The 26,412-nt window shown below is 39.2% G+C and overlaps 3 protein-coding genes across 4 annotated transcripts; 1 reads left to right on the plus strand and 2 right to left on the minus strand.

Moving 5' to 3' along the window:
- Nucleotides 1-868: 868 nt before the first annotated feature.
- Nucleotides 869-25,096, minus strand: Hrs (Hepatocyte growth factor regulated tyrosine kinase substrate). 2 transcript variants are annotated; one of them, XM_074089313.1, is made up of 13 exons: nt 24,960-25,096; nt 24,597-24,681; nt 24,403-24,506; nt 24,022-24,182; nt 20,592-20,707; nt 16,433-16,553; nt 15,616-15,723; nt 11,744-11,891; nt 11,248-11,411; nt 5,223-5,353; nt 4,108-4,234; nt 3,353-3,550; nt 869-2,770 (listed from the first exon to the last, which is right to left on the minus strand). In XM_074089313.1, exons 1-13 carry the CDS (start codon nt 24,991-24,993, stop codon nt 1,367-1,369), a joined length of 2,901 nt encoding a protein of 966 aa, XP_073945414.1. In that variant the 5' UTR covers nt 24,994-25,096; the 3' UTR covers nt 869-1,366. The 2 variants fall into 2 exon arrangements, with proteins under 2 accessions (XP_073945414.1, XP_073945413.1); XM_074089312.1 differs by having other exon boundaries at nt 11,744-11,894.
- LOC141429112 (targeting protein for Xklp2 homolog) lies at nt 12,921-14,699 on the minus strand. Its single transcript, XM_074089314.1, has one exon. It carries the CDS (start codon nt 14,679-14,681, stop codon nt 13,185-13,187), a length of 1,497 nt encoding a protein of 498 aa, XP_073945415.1. The 5' UTR covers nt 14,682-14,699; the 3' UTR covers nt 12,921-13,184.
- Nucleotides 14,919-15,386, plus strand: LOC141429113 (U6 snRNA-associated Sm-like protein LSm5). The gene has a single exon (XM_074089316.1). It carries the CDS (start codon nt 15,075-15,077, stop codon nt 15,360-15,362), a length of 288 nt encoding a protein of 95 aa, XP_073945417.1. The 5' UTR covers nt 14,919-15,074; the 3' UTR covers nt 15,363-15,386.
- Nucleotides 25,097-26,412: the final 1,316 nt, after the last annotated feature.

Here is a 26,412-nt window from a genome sequence, read left to right on the forward strand (position 1 = left end):
AAAAGCTTTTCTCGGCTGGAATAGCAATTACTGGCTTCGTATTAGTTAAACGGACTCGCAAGCTCGTCCGTCCTTTGGTATGCCCGTAGCCCGTAGGTATGTTTTAGTTATTAAAAAAAAAGGTGAAAATTGGACTCTAAATACATAATCATAAGGTACACATTACTTTGGGGGCGTGGCCTGGACGGATCCGCAACACAGCATACCAAAGGACTAAAGGATTTCTCATACTCAGCCAGAAATTGCCTACTTCCAGGCCACGACAATAATCTACTATTGAAAATGTGGATGGAATGTAGAATGGACTATTCTAAAATCTTACATGAGTGAAACGGCGCAAGTGTCCAGCTTTAAAGTAATTTAATTTACGGTAAATAATAGTTCCAAAACCTTCCGATAAAGGTTGCCGCTACAGTTATAAGAACGTCTGAAATAATTTCGTAAATTAATAAAGTAACTGTGAGAACCTGTATATAATGCTATATAATGATAATAACTAAAATTTCATGATATGTTAAAGCATTACAGAGTGACTTCACTGCGATTATCATTATAAAGCTTCCTTTATAATTTACCCATTTGATACCGCAGCGCCGCCTTTTAAATAAAAGGTATTAATTGAGTAACTAAAACCCGAAATTAGTTTATTAGTCTCTCCGACATATGCCAACAACAATACCTATCATAATAATATTATTATGATAGCTATTGTCTCGGATATGTCACGCACGAGGCATAATCTTGCAGAATAAATTGAAATTTTGGAATTTTACAAAATTCCCAAAACTTACATTATGGGTTATTCCAGATGTCCAGCTAAATGTGTGCTATCCATACATACAAAGACCCTACATAAAAAAAACAAGACTTATTTTTAAAACTTTATTGTTATTTATTATACATCATAAATCATAACTTAGATAAATATAACGAAACATCTATTCAGCAAATAAAAAAAATAAACAAAAATATTTTGAATTTCTATATATCTTTGTTGCATTATATCTAGGACTACAAAATGACGAATATTTTACATAATGCTCATTTACATAGCTTACAAGGCCATAAGGTTGTCTAAACAACTATAAGAACAGAAAGATGAGTTTTAACATAAGACTAAATGATTTATCTACCGATTTTAAACCCAGACTAAGCTTATGATCTTACAAATGAAAAGCATGGTCGTTCATAACCGTACATTATAATATAAAAACATCAATTTAACCATACTGTCAATATTATAATTTCAGAAACGCTTACTATGAATTCTAAGTGCCTTTTATTATTGCGTATTATATATTACGTAGCACACAGGTTTAACCAGTCATTTGAATAAATATGTGTCCACAGCGACGCTCTCGCTGGCTCAGTCGAAACTTATAAGTTCTGCCGTGTTATTGTTGTGTTCTGATTTGACGGGCGTCTGTGGCTGTTGCGGTTGTGTCTGTGGCTGGGCGGGCGGCTGCTGATTGGGCGGCGGCTGAGCGGGCGACGGACCGTTGCTATAATTTTGTGACGGCATCTTCATTGGTTGGCCTTGATTCTGGGGCATCTGTTGACCTGGTAGCTGCATCTGTTGGCCCTGGGGCATCTGCTGCTGCCCTTGAGGAGGCATCTGTTGAGGCACTTGACCCATTTGCATTTGCTGTGGGATTTGGCCATGCATAATTTGACTTTGTTGTCCTAGTTGCCCCATTTGCATGGGCTGGTTCATCATATGTTGTCCCGGTTGGGGAATATTCTGTCCTTGAGGGAGCATCTGTGGGCCTTGCATGTTTATCGGCTGTCCCGGTGGTTGCATAGGTTGTCCCGGCATGGCCATGGGTTGACCTTGTGGTAAGTTATGCTGCTGGGCTAGCTGCGGCATTTGCTGGTTGTGAGGTTGCTGCATTTGGGGGATGTTTTGACTATTATTGGGAATCTGACCTTGCGGCATGCTTTGGTTTTGGGCTTGTGGCATTATCTGCTGTCCTGGTAACGACATTGGTTGCCCAGGCATTTGGGATTGTTGCTGCATATTTGGCTGCTGATGCGGCTGTTGATTGTTCTGTTGGTTTAACTGGTAACTGGAAACAGCTTGGGGGTTTTGTCCTTGCATTATGGGCATCCGCATGTTTTGCATTTGCATTCCTAGCATCGCATTGGCTTGGGTCATCTGTGGCTGCCCTATATTTGGTTGTCCGATGGACATGGCGCCCATCATAGACGTCGGGGGTTGTGGCTGGTTGGGTAAATTCTGTTTGGGTAGTTGACCTTGCCCATTTAGTTGAGGCATATTTTGTCCGGGCATGCTGTTGACTCCTTGCTGCATCATCTGGTGGACGCCAGGCTGGGACATGCGCATTTGGTGCATCATCATTTGCTGTTGCATGGGCATGTGTTGGCTGAGGGTGGAACGAATGTTCTGTGGATTCATGGAGGGCTGGGTGCTGATGGGGGCTTGGCTAATAGCCATACCGGAGGTGGTCATAGCGTAAGAATTGGTTAGCTGCGGCATGGATTGGGCTAAAGCTCCCATTTGGTTGACAGACATTGGTATATTAGCCTGGGACATCTGCGGTTGTCCGGGGAGGGATACGGGGCCCTCCGTGGTGGCTTGCGGCATCATCTGCGGGTGGAACTGCGGCGTGGCGTAGATGGGCTGCTGGTTGGGGAAGGTGGGCGGGTACTGCGGCATGGACACGCCAGGCATGTAGTAGCCAGATCCAGCTGACATCATGTACTGGTGTTTCTGTTGCTCTTGTCGCATCTGCATCTCTCTTTCTTGCTCCTAAAAAGTAAAAAATAATGTTTGATTCAAGTGTTAGGTCCATATCAATATGGTACTTTTTACTTCGCCGCTACAACACCTGTACGAGAGCTACATACAATACAATAACTCTTTATTGCACACCAACACAAAGTAAGGAGTACAGAAAACACAGACACACATACACATACACACACCACCATCATCATTATTATCATTATCTGTGCGATATATTATATTATATTTTCATGCAGAACCCACCCACCATTTCCAAATAAATCTCATGAAGTATTCTTCGGTATGTTATTCGCTTTATTTGGGATCGTTTCTGCTTTGAAAATGAACTGGTAGTGTTCAAAAAGCATCAGCATTTTGTGTTATATTATTGATAGTTGGGACTGTGATATACATATCGATTTATGTGGAAGTAGATAGAGGAGTTTGAATAAAAAAAATGTAGTAGGTAGCTGTTATGCATGGAGAAACAAAGCAAAAGGTTTAATAAATTTTTAGATATCAAAATTTAAAGTTATAATTTCTTAGCGTTGCTGCTTGTTACAGCATAGCCGATTACAGATTTAAAACAGGGGAAAAAAATCTCACCTGAACTCTCTGCAAAGCTAATTGCCTCTGATACTGCAGGTACTCGTGTTTCTTCTTCCTCATGGCTTGCAGTTTGGCCGCCATTTGCATTTGCCGCTGGCGCTCGGCCGCCTCGGCCGCGGCCGCTAGTCGCGCCGTGTGTTCCGCCCGTAACGTGTCCAGTGCTGCGCGACTGTCGCGGATTTGGTTTATTTTATCCTGAAATAAACATAATTGATGGAAAGATAGTAGTATTACATCGAGAAACTGTTCCGAAAGTTGTTTAGAAAAGGATTGCTAGCTACTAGCAGCTGTTAGTTTGCGCCTACAGCAGCGCACCAGCTTACCGCAGCAGGATAGGCAACACTAGTGCTGCCTATCCTCAATGCACTCCATAGAGTGCAATACTGCCATAGCGCAGGAGCCTAAAATGAGTTTGATAAGCCTTTGCTTCATTAAGCTCAGTTCAGATCTCAAAGAAAAATTGTGCAAGTCGAATTACATTCTTCTTCTTCTTCTTCTTGCGGTTGGCTGTCAGCTCCGCATATCTCACTCACTCACTCACCACATTTATTGACAACAAAAACACAGTAAAAACATAAATAGAAGAGAGAAAAAATTAGAGACATTGATCTCTCCTTATCTCTCGCCAGAGAAAACAGTTCTTCCACACTGGCGATACCGGTTCACTCTCTGATGCTTCGGACTAAACTGGACTTTATGCACATTGTAAAAACTTGCCCTTACTTATGCTGTAATAAAATACAACATATTACCTGGAGACTTTCCAGATAGACTCGTTTGTCATCCTGCTGTTGTATGTAACGCAGCAACTGGGAATGCATCGCCGTTATGTTCATGAACAACGACTGTACGGAAGTGTCGTTGGCAATAGATCTCCCTCTGAAAACATGTTAAAATAATATAGCTCTGTAACAAAAGTAAATTCAACAACTCAATTGACAAGATTTCATTTTTTTAACACCTGTAAATTACTACATTGAAAGAGTTTTGCCTCCTGAACATGGGAAAATATTTATTATAATTTATTTCTCCATATTTAAAAAAGTACAAAAAAAATAAAAATATATCTCAATTTGCCAACACTACCACAGAATAGATATGTTTCCTTTGCCTTTTTCACCAGAAAAAGAAGCTGTCATAATTTTGACAACGTCTACGTCAGATTTACGTAATTTTTTTAATAGAGAGACACAAAAGTAATGGATCTATTGTGTGGTAGTTTTGGAGTTATGCCCTTTTAGAATACGCACATCTTACAATTTTTGTAATAAATTAATTAATAATCGTAGCGAAATTTTAAAAATATCAGCGTCTTTCTCTTTCCAAACAATACAGAGAACGAATCAAATTATAGTCTTAGAAATATGAAGTCTTGTCAATTTTTGGGTGGACCAGAAAAGTTTTTTTTTACCCTAGGGTTGTAGAGTTGTTGTTGTTTTTTTTTTACCCTTTCTTACCCTAGGGTTGTTTTTTTAATTCTGTAAAGAGTTGTGCGTTCACATATAAATACATACTTGTTTATTTAAATTGACTTGAAATAGTCCTTTTATCATAAAGAACGGTTATCGAGGTAACAAAAGAAAAGAGGCCTGTCGCAACAAAATAAAATGAAATGGTTTTTGGAAAGGAAGACTGTATGGCTGGAGATCATATTACCAAATTAAGAACCGTGTGTTCTTCTCTTATTTAGATTAAAATGAAAAAGCAAGCACTAGTTTAGAAAGAAACGCATTGCATGAAATCTCTACATGTGGTCATATAATTCACTAAGTAACAACCTCACTCTGCATGTTTGGTACATAAAGATTAATTTCTCTAAAAGTTTATACTAAAATAAATATGTTTTTCGGACTCGCGGGTTACATACCGTGAAGAATTGCTCTTCATTCTGTTGACGAAAATTTCAACCTGCGATTTGAGAGTTTCCACGAATTCGTCTATTTCCTTGTCCTCTTTGTCGTCTTCTTGAGTCTTACTCGTGGTTGGCTTGACATAATCCTGAAAAGTTTTATTAATTTATTTTAAATTGAAAATATATTTTATGAAAATAATCATCATCACCTCTGGACTATGTATTGTAAATCCCACTACTGGGCACAGGTCCCATCACATAGTGTGACTTTGGGCTTGGCTTTCACGTGGGGCTAGCGTGTTGATTGGGAACTTCTCATATACTCATGGGCGTGCGTGCATTACCAGTACTTAATGCACGCCATCCATACTAATATTATAAATGCGAAAGTGTGTGTTTGTATGTTTGTTCGTCTTTCACGTCGAAACGAAGCGAAGGGTCGACGTAATTTTTGGCATAGAGATAGTTTATGGGCCAGAGAGTGACAGAAGCTACTTTTTATCCCGGAAAAATGCACGCGCGATAACCGAATTCCACACAGGCAAAGCCGCGGGCAAAAGCTAGTAGCACATATTATTGAATTGCTTATTGCTTCGTGAGTGTGTGCAATTTCCTCACGATACTGATAGCGGTTCAACGCTAATAGGAGCTCCCCAAATTTCAGGTATAACTTAAGACGAGCAAGCTCGGGTTCTAACCCACGAACAGAGCCGGCCTGAGGGTAGAGCAAATGGAGCGGCCGCTTTAGAAGCGAGCTAGCGAGGTGCGCCAAAAATCTTGTGACAAGGAGCATGGGTACAGTCAAGTTCATAAACTTGTGAGCAAACATTTGATCAAAAATATCTGAAAACGACTCTATTGTTAACGGCGTGGAAGTGTGTTCAGATATTTTTGATCAAATATTTGCTCACAAGTTTATGAACTCGACTGTACATTAGGTAAATATCGTGCGCCAAGTCATCCTCGCTCCATCCCAATGAAATCCAAAAAACAGTGTGTCGAGCGAATCGTGGCCACATGGATTGGCAAATCATTGAGTTCTAAGAACTTTATGGCTTTATGACTTTAGTTTAGGCCATGGTGGCCTAGTGATTTGACTTTCAAGCAAAGGGTTCCGGATTCGAGCCCAGGCTCGCACCTCTGAGTTTTTTGGAATTTATTTTTATTTACCTTCTGAGTTTTGTGCGAAATAACATTTGAAATTTACCAAGAGCTTTACGGTAAAGTAAAACATCATTCGATGATGTGTCTGAGTAGGTAATATTGTTGTGTCTAGTGTTGTGAATTGTTAAGTATTAAAATGCGCACTCTGTGGTCTTGAATAAAAACTGTCTGTGACACTGACATATCTGTCAACTTTACTTTACTTTCTATGTACGCCATTGTGTTGTAGCTCTACTGCTAATAAAACAATAAACTGTTATTCAAGTACTTTTATTGGCTCTGACGATAACATCTCAACAGGCTATGGGCCCAGACATCGCGAGTGAATAGAAATAAAGTCGGATCGGTCGTCAGAACGTGTTTTTTCCTACGTCTCGGTATTGCGTCGGATGCACGCGTGTTTGTAGCGCGGCACGTGGACGTTGTTAAGTACCAATGGATCTTGGAGGTCTTGGCGTCGCGACTGCGAAGAAGTTCGCAGGCGACAACTACAGACAATGGAAGTTCCAAACGACACTTGCCTTGAAGGCCAGGGGCCTGGGCGATCACATAACCTCTTCTATAGCGCCGGCTGGCGCCGATGAGAACGAGTGGAAGAAAGATGCCGCGAAGGCGATGTACGTAATTACGGCAAGCATGGAATTGCCTCAAATAAGTCTAATCGAAACAAGTGAAACGGCGAGTGACATTTTTGTCAAATTAGACTCGATCTATGACCAAAAAAGTGAAAATTCCAAAATGCTGTTGCATGAGAAATTCCACACGATCAAGTTTATCGAGGGCGATAGCATTGCCGAACACATTTCTAAAATAGAAAATATTGCGAAACAGCTAAAGGATGCCGGCGAAACAATGTCAGAAATGGCAATCGTGACCAAGATACTAGGGTCATTGCCCGAGCGCTATCGCATGGTGCGACAAGCTTGGCTGTCGCTCGAACCAAGTAAACAAACGGTAAACAACCTTACGGCGCGACTGTTAGATGAGGATTTAAGTTTCAAAGCTCAAGAGGAAACAGCACTAGCTACGGAGAAGGTGGCTAAAAGATCAGTAAAGTGCTTTAAGTGCAGGAAACTTGGGCACTATGCTCGTGATTGTCGCTTTAGCCCACAACAAAGTAGTGCATATAAGCATGACTTAAAGTATGAGAAAAATGAATCAGCCTTCATTGCCCAGCTTGAGGCAAATAACACAGCAGATGAAGAAGTATGGATCTTAGACAGCGGGGCATCCGCCCACATGACATATCGACGGAATTATTTCTCAGACTTCAAGCCAGAGTGTAGCTGTGTGCGATTAGGTGACAAAAGTGAACTATCTGTGCAAGGCTCAGGAACAATTAAAATAATGAAGTTCTTGAACGGTAAATGGTATGATTCCACCATAAATAATGTGCTTTATGTGCCTGAATTGAAGAGAAACTTGTTCTCGGAGGGTGTTGTAACCTCAAAAGGATTTTCAGTGACCAAAAACAAAGATTTTGCATTTATAAAAAATAGTGACGGAAGTGTTGCGGCTACTGCCATTAAACAACCTAATAATCTTTACAAATTGTTGTTCAAGCCCATCTTGGCGGGCGGTGAAGCAAATATAGTAACTTTGAAACAATGGCACGAGCGTCTTGGTCATGTTAACATAAAGACATTGCGTGAAATGGTGCAAAATGGACATTTACCTCCTGTTGGTGATCTCAGTGACTTTTTCTGTGAGGCTTGTGTTATTGGTAAGCAACATAGAGTCCCTTTCAAGAAAAGAGAATCAAACGTGCAGAAGAATAAAGTGTACAGCGACCTCTGTGGGCCTATGCCAATACCATCTGTTGGTGGAGCTCGATATTTCATCACATTCCTAGAAGCAGCATCTGGATTTATCACCGTTTACTTCTTGAAGCACAAGAGTGAAGCGCTACAGGCCTTTCAGAAGTATGTTCAACTAATAGAAAATAAATTTGACACCAAAGTCAAGCTGTTACACAGTGACAACGGCAAGGAGTACTGCAATGATGAATTTAGGAAATATGCAGCTGAGAAAGGTATTGAGTTAGAACACACCGCCCCATATACACCGCAGCAGAATGGCCGGAGCGAAAGGGCAAACCGCACAATCATGGAAAGTGCTCGGTCTATGCTGTATGCAAGACATCTACCTCTGGCGCTGTGGGCAGAAGCAGTGCAGACAGCGGTTTACTTAATGAACAGAAGAAATAACAAGGAAATGACTCCATTTGAACTTTGGACTGGCTCAAAACCCACACTGACACATGTTAGAGCATTTGGTTCTGCTGCTTATATGCATGTACCTAAAGAAAAGAGAAACAAACTAGAGCCAAAAAGCAAGAGGCTTATTCTAGTTGGCTATGAAAGCAACTCTGACAATTACAGGTTGTTTGATCCGGATACAAAGAAAATAAGTGTATCTCGGGATGTAATCTTCAACGAAAACGAGCTCTCTTCATTGATTGACAGCATGGGAAGAGACATCAGATCACCCACTGACCCTTGATAGCTATCATAGTGAAGAAGGCAAACCTTATGAGTCCCATCTATATGGTCATGAAGCATTTGAGGATTTTTACCAAGCTATGATAGATGATGTGGCAGTTAACGAATTAGATGAAAATCCAGAGAGTCAGGAAGAGAGCAAGCAATGTATGATCAAAATAACGAGGGAAGAGAACAGAGATACAACCTGCGTCCCCGACTGCATAGAAGCAAACTTAGTAGAAGTACTACCCAATACATACACAGAGGCTGTGAATAGCCAAGATAGGGAGAAATGGATAACAGCAATGAATGAGGAACTGGAGTCTCATGATGCATGCAAGACATGGGAGCTTGTGGAACGTCCAGCTAACAAGAAGATGATTGGTTGTAAATGGGTTTACAAAATTAAGCAGAATGCTGATGAGACCACACGATACAAAGCTCGACTATGTGCAAAAGGCTATACCCAAGAGAAAGGGATAGACTATGATGAAACGTTTTCACCAACGGTACGCTATGATACCATTAGAATGATGCTGTCACTGGCAGCAAAAGAAAAATTGAAGATGGCACAGTTTGATATAAAGACTGCTTTTCTATATGGAACCCTAAAGGAAGAGGTTTATATGGAACCTCCACCTGGTCTAGACACAGAATTAATCTGCAAACTCAAAAAGTCTCTGTATGGGTTGAAACAGTCGCCCAGGTGTTGGAATTCTAAATTTCACTCTTTCATGGAGGAAAATGGTTTTGTAAACTGTCAGAATGACAAATGTCTGTATATATCTCTGGACCATAAAGTTCCCTTATATTTACTTTTGTTTGTAGATGATGGGTTATTATTGTGTAAAAACCAAGAGCTTATTGATAAGTTCTTAATCAACTTGCAAAAGCATTTTGAAATAACTATTATGAGTCCAAAGCAATTTGTGGGTTTAGAAATAGAAATTGAAAACAATGGGTCAATCTTTGTACATCAAACTAAGTATATTAATAGCTTGCTCCACAAATTTGGAATGGACTTATGTAAAACTAGTGCACTGCCAGCTGACCCTAATGTAAAGTTAGATAATTGTGAAGGATCAGCTGACATGCCAGATGTACCATACCGTGAGGCAGTAGGCTCACTCATGTATGCTGCTATAGGTAGCAGGCCTGATATTTACTTTATAGTATGCTCACTGAGTAGATACTTGAACAATTTTAATAATGTACACTGGGGTGCAGTAAAAAAGGTGTTTAAATATTTGAAAAGTAATAAAGATTTGGGCATACTATATAGTACAAGTATAAGTGAGGATAGCAACACCAAAGGTTTTTCTGATGCTGACTATGCAAATTGTACTGTGACACGCAAATCTATAACTGGCTATGTGTTTATAATGAATAGTGGTGCTATCACCTGGAACACTAAATTACAGAAGTGTGTAGCTCTGTCTACGACAGAAGCTGAGTATCTAGCTGCCTGTGCCGCTACGAAAGAGCTTGTTTGGATTAAAAGTCTCATGAAAGAAATTGGTTTTTCAGAAAATATCAAGCTATTAATTGATAATCAGAGTACAATCAAACTGATTCGTGGTGCTAATTTACATAAGAGATCGAAGCATATAGATATTCAATATCACTATATTAGAGAAAAACTTCTTGAGAATGTAATGGATGTTGAGTATTGTGAAACTAAACTTCAGGCAGCAGATATGTTTACCAAGAGTCTTCCTAAACCTCAGTTTGAATCTTTGAGAGGGATGATTGGTATGTGTAGGAGAGTACGCATTTAGGGAGGGTGTTAAGTATTAAAATGCGCACTCTGTGGTCTTGAATAAAAACTGTCTGTGACACTGACATATCTGTCAACTTTACTTTACTTTCTATGTACGCCATTGTGTTGTAGCTCTACTGCTAATAAAACAATAAACTGTTATTCAAGTACTTTTATTGGCTCTGACGATAACATCTCAACATGAATAAATGTATTTTCTTTCTTTCCCTTTTTTTAAGTTCCCAATCCGCACCGGTCCGCGTGGGAATTTCGACCTGAGCACTCTCATTTTGAAAAGAGGCATGTGCAATGGACTGGATGGCAAACGAGCAAGTGGGTCTCCCCCCTGATGGTTAGAGATCACCACCGCCCATAAACATCTGCAACACCAGGGGTATTGCAGATGCGTTGCCAACCTAGAGGCCTAAGATGGGATACCTCAAGTGCCAGTAATTTCACCGGCTGTCTTACACTCCACGCCGCAACACAACAGTGCTGCTTCATGGCAGGATTAGCGAGCAAGATGGTGGTAGCAATCCGGGCGGACCTTGCACAAGGTCCTACCACTAGTATATATGCCGAGTTGATGACGAAGGACTTCATAGTCAGAATAGGGAAAGAGAAGGGCACTTACGTCGGAGGTTTCGCTAGGCGCGGTGCCGGCCGGCGCAGTGGGTGCGTTAGTGTCGCGCGTCAGCCGCTGCTCCCAGTAACTGCGGTCCAGGTAGCGGGACAACTCGGCGTTAGCCGGCGCCCCGTGCTCGGGGGACGCGCTCACTGACGACGGGGTAGGCGACACTGAAAGAGTTACAAACTTGGAAATACATGATCGAAAGGCTTTGAAACTGTGAGTTAAGCGTTCAATTTCCTCCGCGCGATCTGGTATCTGGTCACTACATTTTGATTGGATACGCTGTAGCGGGGCGTTAACCCTTTAGGTACGGCCGAGAAACTGTTCCTCCTCAAATTGATTGATGTAATAAACAAATAAAATAATAAGTATAACTAACGTTTCTATAATTTAACGTGCTCGGTAAAATTATGCAACAAAAACTAAGTTTTATACATTTTGCTAAAAAGAGTCACCAAATAGTCGAGAAAGCCGTAGAAAAATAGTTTCGTGTACCCACCAGTGGGATGTGGCGTAGGATCTGGCGCGATGTGGGAACGCGACCGTCGCTCCTTCTCCTTATGCTCGGCCTCCGATTGGCTAAGGGCGAGGGCGAGCTGCAGTTCCTCCTCCTCTTGCAACTCCTCAGCGCTCTTGCCAGGACGCTTCTGCTTTAGAGAGTATACAAAATCCAGTAAGTTTTTTACCAACTCAACTCAATGCAATGCCCAGATAAACGATTGTCGAGCTAGAGTGGTTATACATATTGTAGCAGTAGCACTTTCATAATTATTCAATATCTAACTTAGAAATCTTATTTCTGCTTTTATAGGTAGATATTTCTATGGTTTCCCCATTAGAAATTGATTTTTCTAAATAATACCGCAACTACAATACATTAAAATTACTACAAACTAAGCCAGCGGCGGTCCAGCGGTGGTGTAGCGGTATAGCACACGGCACGGAATGCCGAGGACCTGGGTTAGATTCCTGGGAATCGCTGGCGCTGGTCTTATTTTTCTGGTTTTTCTGTGCATCTATATTTCAGTTTGTATTTTCGTTATAGGTTACTACAAACTACCTATAGGTACTTTTTTGGATTTTCCATGCAAGTATTATTACAAAAACTGTGATTTATAAGACTGCATGTATAGTAGGTATGCAAGTGTGCGAGCATTGGCCAATATGATCAACTGCTGATCTTCAAGAAAGCAATTTAAAAGTATGAATATAACATGATATTTTAAAGTTGCTGTTTAGTATTGTGGCCTGCAAATTGTAAACTGCAAAGCCCCAGTGCAAGTTGGAAGAGAAAACATTCCATCCATTCCATTTTACATAAAAAGGTTTAAGATCAAGTAATCAGTAAATGCTTACACAAACTGGTTTGCTAATGTCGTTCGGAATATGAAACATAAGATTGTTTTTTTTTCCCCATTTGAATCTTCAGGAAAATGTAGAAAACCGACCAGTCTCAAGTAACATTAACACCTTGGTTGTACTGTATAATTAAGGGGCTGTTTCACCATCCATTGATTAGTGTTAACTGATGGTTAAATGTGATGCCGTCTCTATTAGTTTTGTTCAAATAGACGGAGACGGCATCACATTTAACTGTCAGTCAACACTAATCAATGGATGGTGAAAACGGCCCCTTAGTGTATTAAAGTAAAAGAATTGAATAAAAACCACAGCACTTGGTTTAAGTAAGAAACCTTTAATAAACAAGTTAAATTTTACATAATTAATAAACCGACAAGTATGCTGGATATCATGATATGGCATATAAATTGAAAACATTATTACAACATTAAAAATTCACAATAAAAACTACTCTAAAACTACTCAAAATAATTGAAAATGTCATAATGAAATAAAAATTATGAGTGGTTTAATTAAATCACTGTCCAAAAGGCTTAACATAGTTACTTTAACCTATAAATGTAAGTGAGATATAAAGATTAATGTTGTTTCAACCTCCTAATAAATTTTGGTGTTTCAGGAACTGTCAGAGTTGCCCCAGATGGTTCCGGAATAAACGGTTGCAAACAAGTAGGAGCTGGTTTTGGATGGTGAACTAGTTTAGCTCTCAACTTGGCATTTTCTCTTTCTTGAGCCTCAAGCATCTCTTTCTCCTTCTGCTGCCTAAGTCTCTCTTGTTCTTCCTCTTTACATTTCAAAGTCTTATCATATATTTCTCTCTCAACTGCCCTTTTCTCTGTGTTGAGATTAAATGGGGTGGGTTTCACTAGTTGTACTGGTTTTAGTACAGGTTTAAACGGCTCCTTGTACAAGACAATGGGAGGCCGAGCTTCAAATTTGACTCGATTTTCTTTGTTTTCAGAAGAAGCTGTGGAGGACCCACATTTGTTCGAGGTGACCTGCATTCGTTTTTTAACTGCTCCTGGCAAAGGCTGAGCTTTAAACTGTGAAGCTTGTTTCCGTTCCTCTTCCAATTGCTGTTTAATTCTCTCCTCATGGCGACGCTTAAGTTCTTCATCACGCTTCTCAAATGAAAATGGTTTAGGCATTATGGGTCCATGGCGAACAGGCTTCTCAATAGGTTTCTGTTTTTTGGCTGAATTTACTTTGGGTTTTTCTAAATGTTGAGGTTTATACTGAAATTTAGGGCTCACAGGTTTAGTAACATGGATAGGTTGTTTGGGACAAACTTGAGGTTTTTCTAGTATATGTTTAGGTGCTGGACGAGCCTTGAAAGCTTGCACATGAACAGGAGAGTGGTTTATCTTTTTGTGGACCTCTGTTAAGTTGAACGGTTCAGGAACGGTAGGCATCTTTTTTGGTACTTCAGGAAGATTTCTGCAACCTTCTATGACCGACTTAGGTATAGGGTTTGCTTTAATTTTGAACATCCTAGCTTCCTCTGCTTCCAGTTCCTCTTTTTCCTTTTGAGATAGTATATGAACAGGACGAGAGCGCGCTTTGCATCGCAGCATAGGTGACTGGGGTCTTGTGAGGCCTGACGGTCCTGCCGGTGCATTAGATCGAAACACTTGAGGGCGACTAGAATGGAAGCGATTGGGAGTATCTCTGTGGTAATGATAAATAGCCTCAGCCATAGATACATATTTCGTTTTCGATTGTGCCAGGTCGCCAGTGCCGGTAATCCTTCGATGCCTGTGTTCAGTACTGTGTTCAGTACTGTGTTCCTGATATCCCAGTTTCATGAGATCCGTAGTAAGCGAAGCTATATCATTCATTGACAGAGACTTCCTCATTCCTCCATATTCAGCTTTAATTGAATCATCCAAATGGTATTGTTCGCCAAAGTCCTCTTCGATCGGAGTAACTGGCTCGTCTTTAATATGTAATTTACCAGTCGGCGTAAAGTAAGCTTCGCCACGTAAACTAGTCACGTAATTCTTTGACATCTTTAATAAACTTCGCGAACTCACTCCTCGTAGTTTACATAAAATGTGTTGTTCAAACAATCTCATCTGACTCTGTCGTTAAAATTCAAACAATGTTTGAAGGCTACTTTTTTTTTCTAAAACAACTTACTGCTGCGAATTTGGATTCTTGTAAATTTGCCAATGTTGCCAACGTATAAACCATTGCCGCTAGTATCGCGACAAACGCTATTCCAGTCACTCGTAAAAACACCTATTCAAAGAGCAACCAACACTATATACTCTGTGCAATGCGATCGTTCATTTCGCTCGCTCGCTGTCACTGTCAATCAAACCAACTGTCAAACGAATAGCGAGACGATGCGGAGCTGAAGAAAATATCGAATATTTCATTCTTTGAATATCGAAACGTTAAATTTCTACCGAGAACGAATACTTTGTCGTTTTGTAAGGAACAGCGGAACTTTCTTATTGTTCACAATGGCGCAATCTTCGTTGCCGAATCCAAACACTTTATTACCGCTCGAATTAGTCGACAAGTGTATAGGCTCTCGGATTCACATTATTATGAAAAATGATAAAGAAATGGTGGGAACTCTACAAGGATTCGACGACTTCGTAAACATGTTACTAGACGATGTAACGGAATACGAATCTACGCCAGAAGGAAGAAAAATAACCAAACTGGACCAAATTCTACTAAATGGAAATAACATTGCAATGTTAGTGCCTGGAGGCGAAATGCCGGGCGATGGTTACGATGCTTAGTGATAAATAAATATTTTTAACAACCTTTGTATTTTATTTGAATCATTCCAGATTGTACATACCCATAAATTTACTCATAAAATACCATAAACATGCATAACCTAAATTGGTAGTGACAAATCAAGATAAACACAACACAATTTTGACAAAACACAAAGTGCTTTTATAAAATAGCAAGAACTATGTAAGCAATTCAATTCTATGTATGTAAGTAATAACAGTAACATGGTGAAAATAAAATGAGTATCCATACCTGAGGCTGTGTAGGTCCATAGTCATTAGCAGTGTCAATTATTTCCAGTTTAGCAGTGGAGGTGGGTGGCCGGCTAACCTTGTCGTAGCAGGCATCACACACTCGTACCTGTTTATATTAAATTAAATTTGCATGGAAGTATGCATACATATTTTTAACTCATGCCAATAATGTTGTAAAAAGTGCTGAGACTTGGCAGAATAAAGTCACTATCTAGCATGCAATGCAGGGTTACCCTATAACCCTGCTGATAATTTTAAATGTACAAAATAGCCTACTATGGTATTTATATACTACTTTGGTATTTTGCTAAATAAAATAACTATGATTGGTTTTTGGAATCTTTTTGTATTTTTTATTTCAATTCCAAATTTTTACTTTTATGGTCATCCCGTAAAACCTAAAACCTAAATTGAAAATACAAACTGAAATATAGATGCACAGAAAAACCAGAAAAATAAGACGATCACTGGGAATTGAACCCACTGGGGATCTTATTTTTCTGGTTTTTCTGTGCATCTATATTTCAGTTAGTATTTTAAAAATAACTATGCTTTCACAAGACATTTTTGGGTGGTTTGAAATATTTATGCTTAAATGTATAAAACTTAACTATTTATTTGAGTAATTTCAGTATCACAAAGGAATTTTTTCCAGTCAGTTAAAATCCCTCAAGTTAACCCCTGGTATGCTTAGGACTTTTTCATTTAAATCAGCAGAATTTGTGCTTATCACAACAGATGATAGTTGAATGTAGTATTATTTTAGTTCCCGCATACAAGGGGTTAAAAAAAACAAGTAGCTTCAGTCCAATTACCTCTTTCTCGATGCCAAATTTAGGCAGAGTAGAGTTTTTAGAGCTGCACTGCTGACAAAACACTTGGCCACAAGCTCTGCAGTGATGCCGTCGCACCATCAACGAGAAAGCGACACGGCATCTGTATTTTATGTAACATTTAGTACCTTAATTACAAGCTTTTAACCTATCCTGGTGTGTGTTGTAATCAAATTTTGCAAGATTAATTCAATCCACTTCTATTTAGTGGTCTGATTGACTTGAAATTTGGTAAAGATATTTACATTGGATGACAATGGAAGTAAAGCCTGACAAGTTCCTATTTAGCCCTCGGTATGATCCTGTCACAGTCAGCATTTTCCGCACTTATTTGTCCTGTGATATTTATTTACAGACAGAAAAAAAATATGACCATGGCACATGATAGCTCCCTGCTACCAGCAGTTACATTGGATTACTAGCGTTAACATTGAGCACGAGTTGGATGATGAAATAGGTCATAATAATATGTATTACTCATGTTTTCATCAGTGAGTTCAGTGGTGAGGTGAGTGGTGGACACTCAAAAAACATTGCAGTTGAGTTTTGTATGTACCTATGTGTTGCAATTCTCAGTGCCAATGTCTTTAAAAATTCTATTTCAATAGCTTAGTGTCTCAAAAAATTCTAAGTAATGTATTAGATAGATTGTCAGAAAATTTAAGACATATTTTAAACACATTTTTTTTTTGCCTTTGCGCTGTCATCATTCATCCACCATTACCTCATTATATTTCGTTTTCTAAATGTAGACGACGCATGTACAAAGTTTAAATAAAGAGTTTGTATACCAACGCTGTCTAGCAATTGGCCACTAATAAAATTGGAAAGCATGCAGCGCGGAAAGAAAACAAAAGAATATCGAGAGTGCTGTCATAGTCCTTGTCCGCGCTGCGTGTCTATTTTTACATTATTATTAAAAACTTGTTTTATTTTACTAATTTACACTCTAAAGATCATTATACAGTCTACAATTTTGGTACATCGAACCGAATAAATTAATTAAAACCAGTGCAATAGTTTTTTCCATAGTTTAAATTCAGTGTATATAGTGAAATAATGTTCAACACGCCACCACCACCTATGACACGGCAACGTTGCCGCGAGCTAGCTGCAGAAGAATCAGCTCGGCTCGGCGATGTTCCATGTACACATCGGCAACTTCCTTGTGATTCTACATTTGTCCAGCCACCTCCCTCCGATGTTCGCTCAAGTAAGTCGAAAAAGTCATCAGCATCGTCGGTAGCAAGGCGGAAGGAATTAGAGTTAAAGGCAGCCGAGGAAAAGGCGCGCATCGAGAAGGACCTCATCGACAAACGACTCGCGGCCGACTTAGCTCGCCTCGACGCTGAGTCTGATAGGGAGGACGACTTTATCAGTCACAGCCACAGCGAGAACCACGAGCCCTATAATTGGTTAGATAATCAACGTGTAAATATGTCTCCCTTGCCTGTGCAGCATGAGCCGGTCGCGCACTCTTCCGACCGTGCAGCGCCTGCACAAGCCACAGACATACTACAGTTGGCTCATGCAATCAAAGACATGATGGATCAATCATCTTCTCAACGTGAAGAACGATTACTAAGTCGCTTAGCCATGCCGCGTGACCTGCCTTTGTTCAGTGGCGACTGCGTTGAGTGGCTCCATTTCAAGAATGCGTATGACGAGTCTGTGTTGACCTGCAGTTTCTCAGAAAATGAAAACCTGTCTCGGCTTCGACGATCTCTACGAGGCGATGCTAGGGAAGCTGTCACCGATTTGCTAATCGGCAATACATCGCCCGCAGCCGTCATGGAAGCTTTAGAGCTAAAATTCGGTCAGTCAGAATTGATTATTATTAACCTTACAGCAAAACTACGCAAATTGCCTCCCTTGCCTGCTTTTTATCAATATGACCTTATTAACTTCGCCATGAAGGTAAATAATTGCTTGGCAACAATTCGCGCACTGAAACAAGACGATCATCTCCGCAACCCAGAGCTTGCATCAGCTATAACATCAAAGCTGCCCAGTACATTACTAGGAAAGTGGACCGACTTTGCTTACGATCGGCTGCGCGCCGGGGAGCCAAAGTTAGTGTTACTGGCTGAATTTTTGAAGAGAGAGGCTGAAAAAGTTTCAATCGCGGGTACACTTTATCAACCGCGTGAATTCAAGAGGCCGCTACCCGTAGACAATCCTGTCAAGCGAGCTAGTGACTGCTATCCAAACCCTGCTCGACCCATACTTGTTACGGTAAGCGCTGAACCAGATGTTATGACATGTAACTTTTGTAAAAAGGCCGAACATGCTTTACCAGACTGTCGAACATTTAAACGCGCCATGCGCAGAGACAGATGGAGGTACGTAAAGGCTCAAAAATTATGTTCGCGTTGTCTAATAACGCACCATGACATCAGCACATGCTCTGCCCCAGTTTGTGACTTCGAACATTGCCGCCAACCTCATCATCGCCTTCTACATTGGAAAAATACAACCTCTGGACAATCACGTGAACCTGTGTACTCGTATGACGAATCGATGTCTGCCACCATGGAGCCCGCGCCCGAGCTGTGCGAGCCGCCGTGTGCCGCCTCCGCAGCTGACGCTACCGTAGCTCATGTCGCAGTGCCAGAGGACGTCAAGTCAGCACCGGAAGGCGACGTTATGTTAAAAGTGGTTGCTGTGACCCTCCGCGGACCCCGAGGTGTGGTGCAAACGTACGCGCTACTTGATGACGCCGCGTCTGTCTCTATTATTGATAGTGACTTAGCTGACAAGTTAGGTTTGAAGTGTGAAAGTGCCAGTGATATTAAGTTCATTGATGCGTTCGGCCTTGAGGTCTGTCAATCAGATGCGCCCAAGGTGTGCGCCGATATAGCGGGACGAGACAATAACTATCGTAAATTATGTTTACGTAAAGTGTCTAAGTTAAGTTTGCCTATGCAAAATTTATCTTTTGTGAACAACATTTCTGATCCTCAGTTGTCAACTGTCAAAGATATCGTGTGCAAAGAGCGTGTAGTGCCGCGGCTACTAATCGGCGAAGATAATTATTTTCTAATAGCGCCGCTCCAAATAATTCACGGCGACCGAAATTCGCCGTACGCAACTCGCTGCATGCTAGGGTGGTCCATCCACGGCTACTGTGGTCGCGCTCGCTCTACCGCGCCACATGTAAGTCACAATGTTTTTCATACCACTCACGCCGATTCTGCGATCGACAGCTCTACGTCCGATATTCACGAAATAGATAAACTAGTAAAGCATTCCTTTTCGGTAGATATTAAAGGAGTGTCTACTGCTTGTCGTGAAAATAAGGCGCACTTACCTGCATTAAAAGTTTTAGATGAGTCAGCTCGTGATGGATGGGAAGTAGGTTTACTCTTCAAAAACAAGCATACACTCCTGCGCAGGAGAAACCGGAAAAAGAAGACGAGGCCTCTAAGAGAGGGTGTATATGTACTGCTCTACGAACCCAATTTGGACCGTGGTTTTTGGCGTTACGGTGCAGAAAGCGCAGCTCATACAGGTCGCGACGATAACGTTCGAATAGTAGTCGTGCGCACACGCTCAGGGCTGCTGCGACAGCTCGTCACACGCGTCGCCTTACTGGCCCCACGGGGGTGATATAGTGCTCTTCTAGCACTAGGGGGCGGATTGTAGACGACGCATGTACAAAGTTTAAATAAAGAGTTTGTATACCAACGCTGTCTAGCAATTGGCCACTAATAAAATTGGAAAGCATGCAGCGCGGAAAGAAAACAAAAGAATATCGATAGTCCTGTCATAGTCCTTGTCCGCGCTGCGTGTTTAATTTTACATTATTATTAAAAACTTGTTTTATTTTACTAATTTACACTCTAAAGATCATTATACAGTCTACACTAATTTTTTTTTACAATACACTGGCAAAATTGTCCTCCAATGGACAGTCATATATAAAAAATAAAAAAATCAATTTTTCTTTTCAATTACAAAAAAAATTATATAGCAAGTTAATGTTTCGCGTGACGGTACGCCGTGCGACACTTTTCAGCACGGCGTGATGTCACAGGACCCCATTTTTTTGTTTTTAAGACTACAAATAATACTTTTTTATGGATTAAACACACCCAATGGATTTCACTAATTTTCCTACACAAACAACTAAAGTACAAACCTGTGGCACACTTCTCCATCAGCCCACTCCGGTGCAGAGTCGGCAGAGAACATAGCATCAGACTCCTTCAGCGGGGGGAACTTGTAACATTCAGCTTTGAGAATGTTCACAGTGTCCTGTTGACAACAGGCCATATTTTAACTAACAGTAGATTAGAATGCCGTTTTTGCACAATCATGGCACAGTTAGGTGTCATTATGTTGCACAGACTGAACAATTCCAGTACCTATGACGTTCATTGTCTGCTGGAGGGTACTAATACTAAGCCATGAATCATTACTGATAAGTCGACCCGCGTCATGAATATTCGTACGAGGTAAATAAGAAGCTATGTTAGATAAGAATCAATAACACAGTGAAGGTATCGGTGAGAAGGAAAAGAGTCAATGACCTTGTTTACGCGTTAGCAGTGGCGCGACATGATTGACGACTCAATGTACTGCAAAATTTGATTTAGGCATAGTTGCTTTACAACAAATAAATACTTAGCCGATACAGTTGGAAAATAAAAAAGTGAAATGATTGTGTTTAACTAAATTTTTTATTAATTATATTTGTGTTTTCATCTCGATCTATATAGATACTATCTATATACGTTCATATAGACGTACAGTCACCAGCACCAATATCTGGCACAACAAGCATGCATAAATTTCTAGGGCCGGAAGGACATGTCAGATATTTTTGCATGCTCTGCTGTGGCAGATATTAATGCTGGTGACTGTACCACTGCAGGGTACAGGCCTCCTCTCAGAACAAGAGGGCTTAGGCAGTACTTAGGTCCCACGCAGACCCAATGCGATTTGGAAACTTGACGCACACAATTGAATTTCTTTGCAGGTGTGTGCAGGTTTCGTCACAATATTTTCCTTGACTGTAAAGTGGATTTCAAATAACTCAAGAGGCACAAGCCCGGGTACCAAACGACCCTCTGATTGGAAGGCCATAGGTCAAACAAACCTCAAAGGCTACCATGGCTCACTAACTAACAACATTGCTAACTAGCTATTGCCATTATTTTGTAAATAGTTAATACAAATTATTCAGTCAGTTTATTTACTTGCCCAAGCCCAGTCCTGAACACAAAGTAAATAAACACAACAATAAATTAAATTTATCTATTGACCTTATGACACAAATATTTGCAGCACAATAATATCTATAATGATCTTATTAATTTGCAGAAATCTTAACACTCACTCTTAGAAATGGTGCTGTCATTTTAACACAAGAATTGCAAAGAATAACATTGTCATTGTGCCACGAGCTGTTGCAAATGGAACTTAATTAGATTAGCTTCTGTAGGAATCCATAAAGCACCTACTGGTTACTATCAGATACTTTGCAAGTTGTTAGGTTAAGTATTCAATATACTACTGCTAAAGGCTTGACTTATTTGACAGAGTGAATAAACAAAGGCATTTTATGTATAGTAGTAGATACAGTGCAGATTATTAAGAAGATAAAAGCAAACAAACCAAAAAAAAAAACTTATAAAAAATATTCAAACATTTGTAACAAATAAACATATTTGGTTTAGCACAGATCTGCCCCCTGTACCACAAAAATTACAAGCTACAAATCTACATAATTGCAATCTTTGTCATACAAGTGACAATCAAGTAGAATGGTTGCACTTATATCATAATATTTTTTGTGTATGAGACTGTATTTTAGTGGACGGCAACAGTCAGCATTGTTTGTGTGTATTGTATACCTATCATACTCAGATTTTTTAATAACGTCAAGTATGTCTAAAAGTTTGTCAGTTTACCACAAGACAATAACATAACATCTTACAAAACCAGAAATGGTGAATTGTGTGATAATGAGTAGTTCAAAAATTCAAGAAAAGGTAGCTGGTAGAATGCAAAATTTCTTAATAAAATGTGCACATGACGTTTTCCACTGTATTTTCAATAATGGTTCATGCTTAAATAAACTAATTAATAACACATTTAAAGATATTAATTGGTTTTTGATTGGTGAAAATTATGAACTGGCTGGAAATTAACTAAGTAATTGAGGCTGGCATAATCACAGGTGCACTTAAGCCTAAAAAAAATAGAAAAAAAACTAAGTAATTCTGGGACCTGCTGTATATGTCATATTGAGGTTGTTAGTGTTAGAGCCAAACTATTTACTTCCTTACTAGTATTATAAATGGAAAAGTAAATGTCTGCCTATTACCATTTCACAACTAAACCACTGAACCAAATTACATGAAATTTGGTGTGGAGATAGTTTGAGACCTTAGGAAGGACAGTCTTCCTTATGTAGTTAAAAACGGGATCTCACTTTAACTCCAATCAAGAATAAAAAAAATACATACAGTTGAACATAGAACCTTCTCCTTTTTATAAAGTCAGAAGTTAATGACATCATCCTAATGCCTTCCATCCCATGTCTAATCCTCCACAACAAATTCTTTGCCAGGCTTTGAGAAGAGGCCTTTGCCCAGCAGTGGGACCTTAGGCTGGGGAAAATATAACTTATAACTTGAAAAAACAGCAACGAGTGATGGGGATTATTAATGATAACATCCAACCAAATAGAAGTACAATAATTAAGATAACTCAAAAGATAAAAAAAACAGCAAACACTAGCAAATCAGAATAGGTACTTATTCATTATAATTATTTTATAACAATTTACATACATACATTATGGGCCATTGCACAGCCTTGTGCCAACAGATTTGATATTTAACAAAGAGACAAATCTTTTTTGGATCAGACATCTTGAACTTGAACAGGATTTGTGGAGTGACCATGGCAAACGGTAGAGGGAGGACCTTTTTGTATTAAGCAGAATACATCAGAAAACATGTTAAGATAATTCACTGCAGATTTTAGAGTAAGATCTAGCTTCTGATAGATCTTTACTTTAGTTGGGTTGTCTCTTGATATTATATTATACTCAACAACAACTCGATTCCCACCCGATAAACAAGATTTTCATGTGACATTATTGATGAAAAGTATGGCAAAGGTTGTGTATAGTGGTGCCGTAACATGAGTATTCATTTTTTACAACTAGAATGAAAATGGATCCAACCATACAATAACTGCACGGTGTTGCATCCAAAAACATAATAATGTAGGTAACTAATGTCTTTTTTCGCTCCACATTGCTTCGCTAAAATGTCCATTTCAAGTCACTTATATCTAGATACAGGCCATTGTCATTCATCTATGCATCCATCTAATTACAATCTCACTTTTACTTCCTGCAAAAGCTGGGTGCACAGATCTGGAAAATTATGGCACCCATTTGTCGTTCATCTGCTAATTACCATGTCATGATCAAGGAAGAAAAGTGCAACTGTGATTAGACTGGTACACAGATAAATGAGAATGGCAGATAAATCAGTGCAAGTTCTGTTCTGCAGTTAACACTAGTGATTACTACTACTGAAAGATTTACATACCTGCACTGCTCTATACTTTGAATTGTTCCGAAAAGCAAACCCCCATGCTTGTATCAATTCCAGGATTTTGTTGCGCAGATTCTCATGCTGAGTTGTCTTGACTAGGTCTCGTAACATTTCGCAGAATGCTTTTGAAGCCACTTCATCGTGTATGCCAGATCCTAATGCAACAGAAAAAAAATGTCTCAAAAGGGCAACTAAGCTCCACAAAATATCTAAATTTTTGTTTTTGGAATAATGGAGTTAATGGAGAGATGAGGCAATTAACTAGTTTTACTAATGTCTAAAGTTGATCAGAAGATGGGATCTATAATAATAAGGAAAAACTGTAATAAATTTCGAATGATGTTGAAGATTAAACAATCAAAATGGTTTCCTTACCACAGTTTTTAACGATACTTTCAAGGGTAAGTAATGCAAACATAGCCTGGTGCGGATTTTGGGAATATAGCTTCTTCTTGAGCGCCGCAACTGCATACTTTGGCCTTTAAAAAAACGCCCATCATTAACAATCATAACAACCACAAGGAGTCATCAATTAATTATAAACAAAATTCTTAGCTAAAAGTACTCACGTGCAATCATTTTGACGAATCAAATCACATATTTGAAGTATCGTGGGCCAGTCGGGTTCCAAGCGGAGATTACTTGTGGCTTTGTCTGGAATTAATTATTTCATAATTGCTCCATCCAGTTTGGAGAAATCGTCATGAGTTGTCAAGTTACACCACTTTGTTGAGTTTAGAGGAATGCGATGAAAAAACCGTACGGCCCTCATTTTACCAGATAGTTTTTATACGTAGCAAAAGAAAGTGAATCAGACGAACATTTACTATGCAGATATCGGGAGATATTGCATTTGTCACACAAAAACACGATAACATTTACATTCTATTTTATGCAGTATACTAGCTGGTAGTTGAACAAATATCACTTACCCAGTAACTTATCGAAATTATTAGCACGAAACATAATTACTAATATTGTTTTAATAGCTTTTGTTTTAGAAAATCAACTTTGATTGATTTGGGACAGAATCAGAAAAATGACAGAACACTTTTGTCAATTTTGTTTTTTTCTTCAATGTTGGCATAAGCTGTGTTGCCACCAGAAAAAAAATAGAGCTGTATTTTCTTATGTAGAACGGAAAATGTTTCTAAATTAAGTCGGATAGACACTCATAATACATTGTTTTTTTTTACGTCGTTATAAACAAATACAATTCAAAAATTGATTCGTTTGATCATTCCATGAAATAAAACTAAACTATCTTCACAGATAAGCGATTAGATAACGCAATCTCCATGGAGCGTATCTTTGTTTATATTCTTATCGCACACACCTTATTTATATTACTCACACTTGACTATATTCTAAGAAATTATGAAGTAATTTAACTTTCCTCAATAACGTTAATCACATGAAGTGCTAGCTTCTTTTATCGAAGAGACTAAAAAGGGAATAGAATTTTGAACGATGGACGATCAAACGTTTTGTCTTGCAAGGCCGTATTTGAAACGAGAACTCGACGTGAATAAGAAAAAGTTGCAAAAATTCGACATGGATTTACAAAAGTGCAGTACTAAATTAAATGCAGTGAAGTTGCAAGTTTCAACACTACAGCTGCGAATGACGGCAATGCAGCAAACGTACCACGTATTAATGGAATTAAGGCAAACGTTACTAAACAAATACAAAAAGGAAGTCAAATAGTAGATTTTTTGCAATATAGTGATTTTTTTCATTTTCGACAACAAGTAACTAAAGTTTATATTTGAAGTACTTTCAAAAGATTCAATGTGCTCAAGAACTGAAATATTTAGTGAAAAAGTTATTTTAATTTGTTAAAAGTTATATTAAGTTTCAGTAATGTGAATTAAGAATGTAATATTTTTGTTTTATATACGCTTAATTACATAAATTATTTCATCATCATTAGCAAAATCGTGTTTACTACTCATCCAAAGATGTCGCTAGTGGTGTTAAACCCCAGCACTTTTTGAGTAATGTTACTATTAATTAGTAGTATAGTATTTTTAATTAAGTACAAGAAATTTTATTGACCTACATAATTATTATTTACTTATACAGTAAATAAATTAGAAGATGAGCATAATAATTCGCATGGCAACGCTATGGCAACGGCGCCACTGTCTATGCAAATGACACGCTGGCTAGCTAGTGTATTGTCATCTTTTCTATGCCTACCTACTGTAAGCAACCGTGTGCTGGACATTATATTTAACACGTAAGACAGGTCATAGAAAACTATCACTTTCAGTTTTTTATCTAATACATACATTTAAACGAGCAAACTTGTATATATATCTCGGGGATCTTGGAAACGGCTTCAACGATTTAGACGAAATTTGGTTTGTAGGGGTTTTCGGG

This window comes from Choristoneura fumiferana, chromosome 6, assembly GCF_025370935.1.
Source record: "Choristoneura fumiferana chromosome 6, NRCan_CFum_1, whole genome shotgun sequence".
Classification (NCBI taxonomy): domain Eukaryota; kingdom Metazoa; phylum Arthropoda; class Insecta; order Lepidoptera; family Tortricidae; genus Choristoneura; species Choristoneura fumiferana.

Bases quoted from the DNA above. Each gene is read 5' to 3' on its own strand.
- Hrs (XM_074089312.1), bottom strand. From the start codon at position 24,993: ATGTTTCGTGCTAATAATTTCGATAAGTTACTGG. The intron at 24,183-24,402 runs GTAAGGAAACCA...CTGTTGCATTAG, and splicing joins AAGTATCGTTAAAAACTGTG to GATCTGGCATACACGATGAA. The intron at 5,354-11,247 runs GTAAGTGCCCTT...AAAACTTTTCAG, and splicing joins CGCCTAGCGAAACCTCCGAC to GATTATGTCAAGCCAACCAC.
- LOC141429113 (XM_074089316.1), top strand. From the start codon at position 15,075: ATGGCGCAATCTTCGTTGCCGAATCCAAACACTTTATTACCGCTCGAA.
- LOC141429112 (XM_074089314.1), bottom strand. From the start codon at position 14,681: ATGAGATTGTTTGAACAACACATTTTATGTAAACTACGAGGAGTGAGT.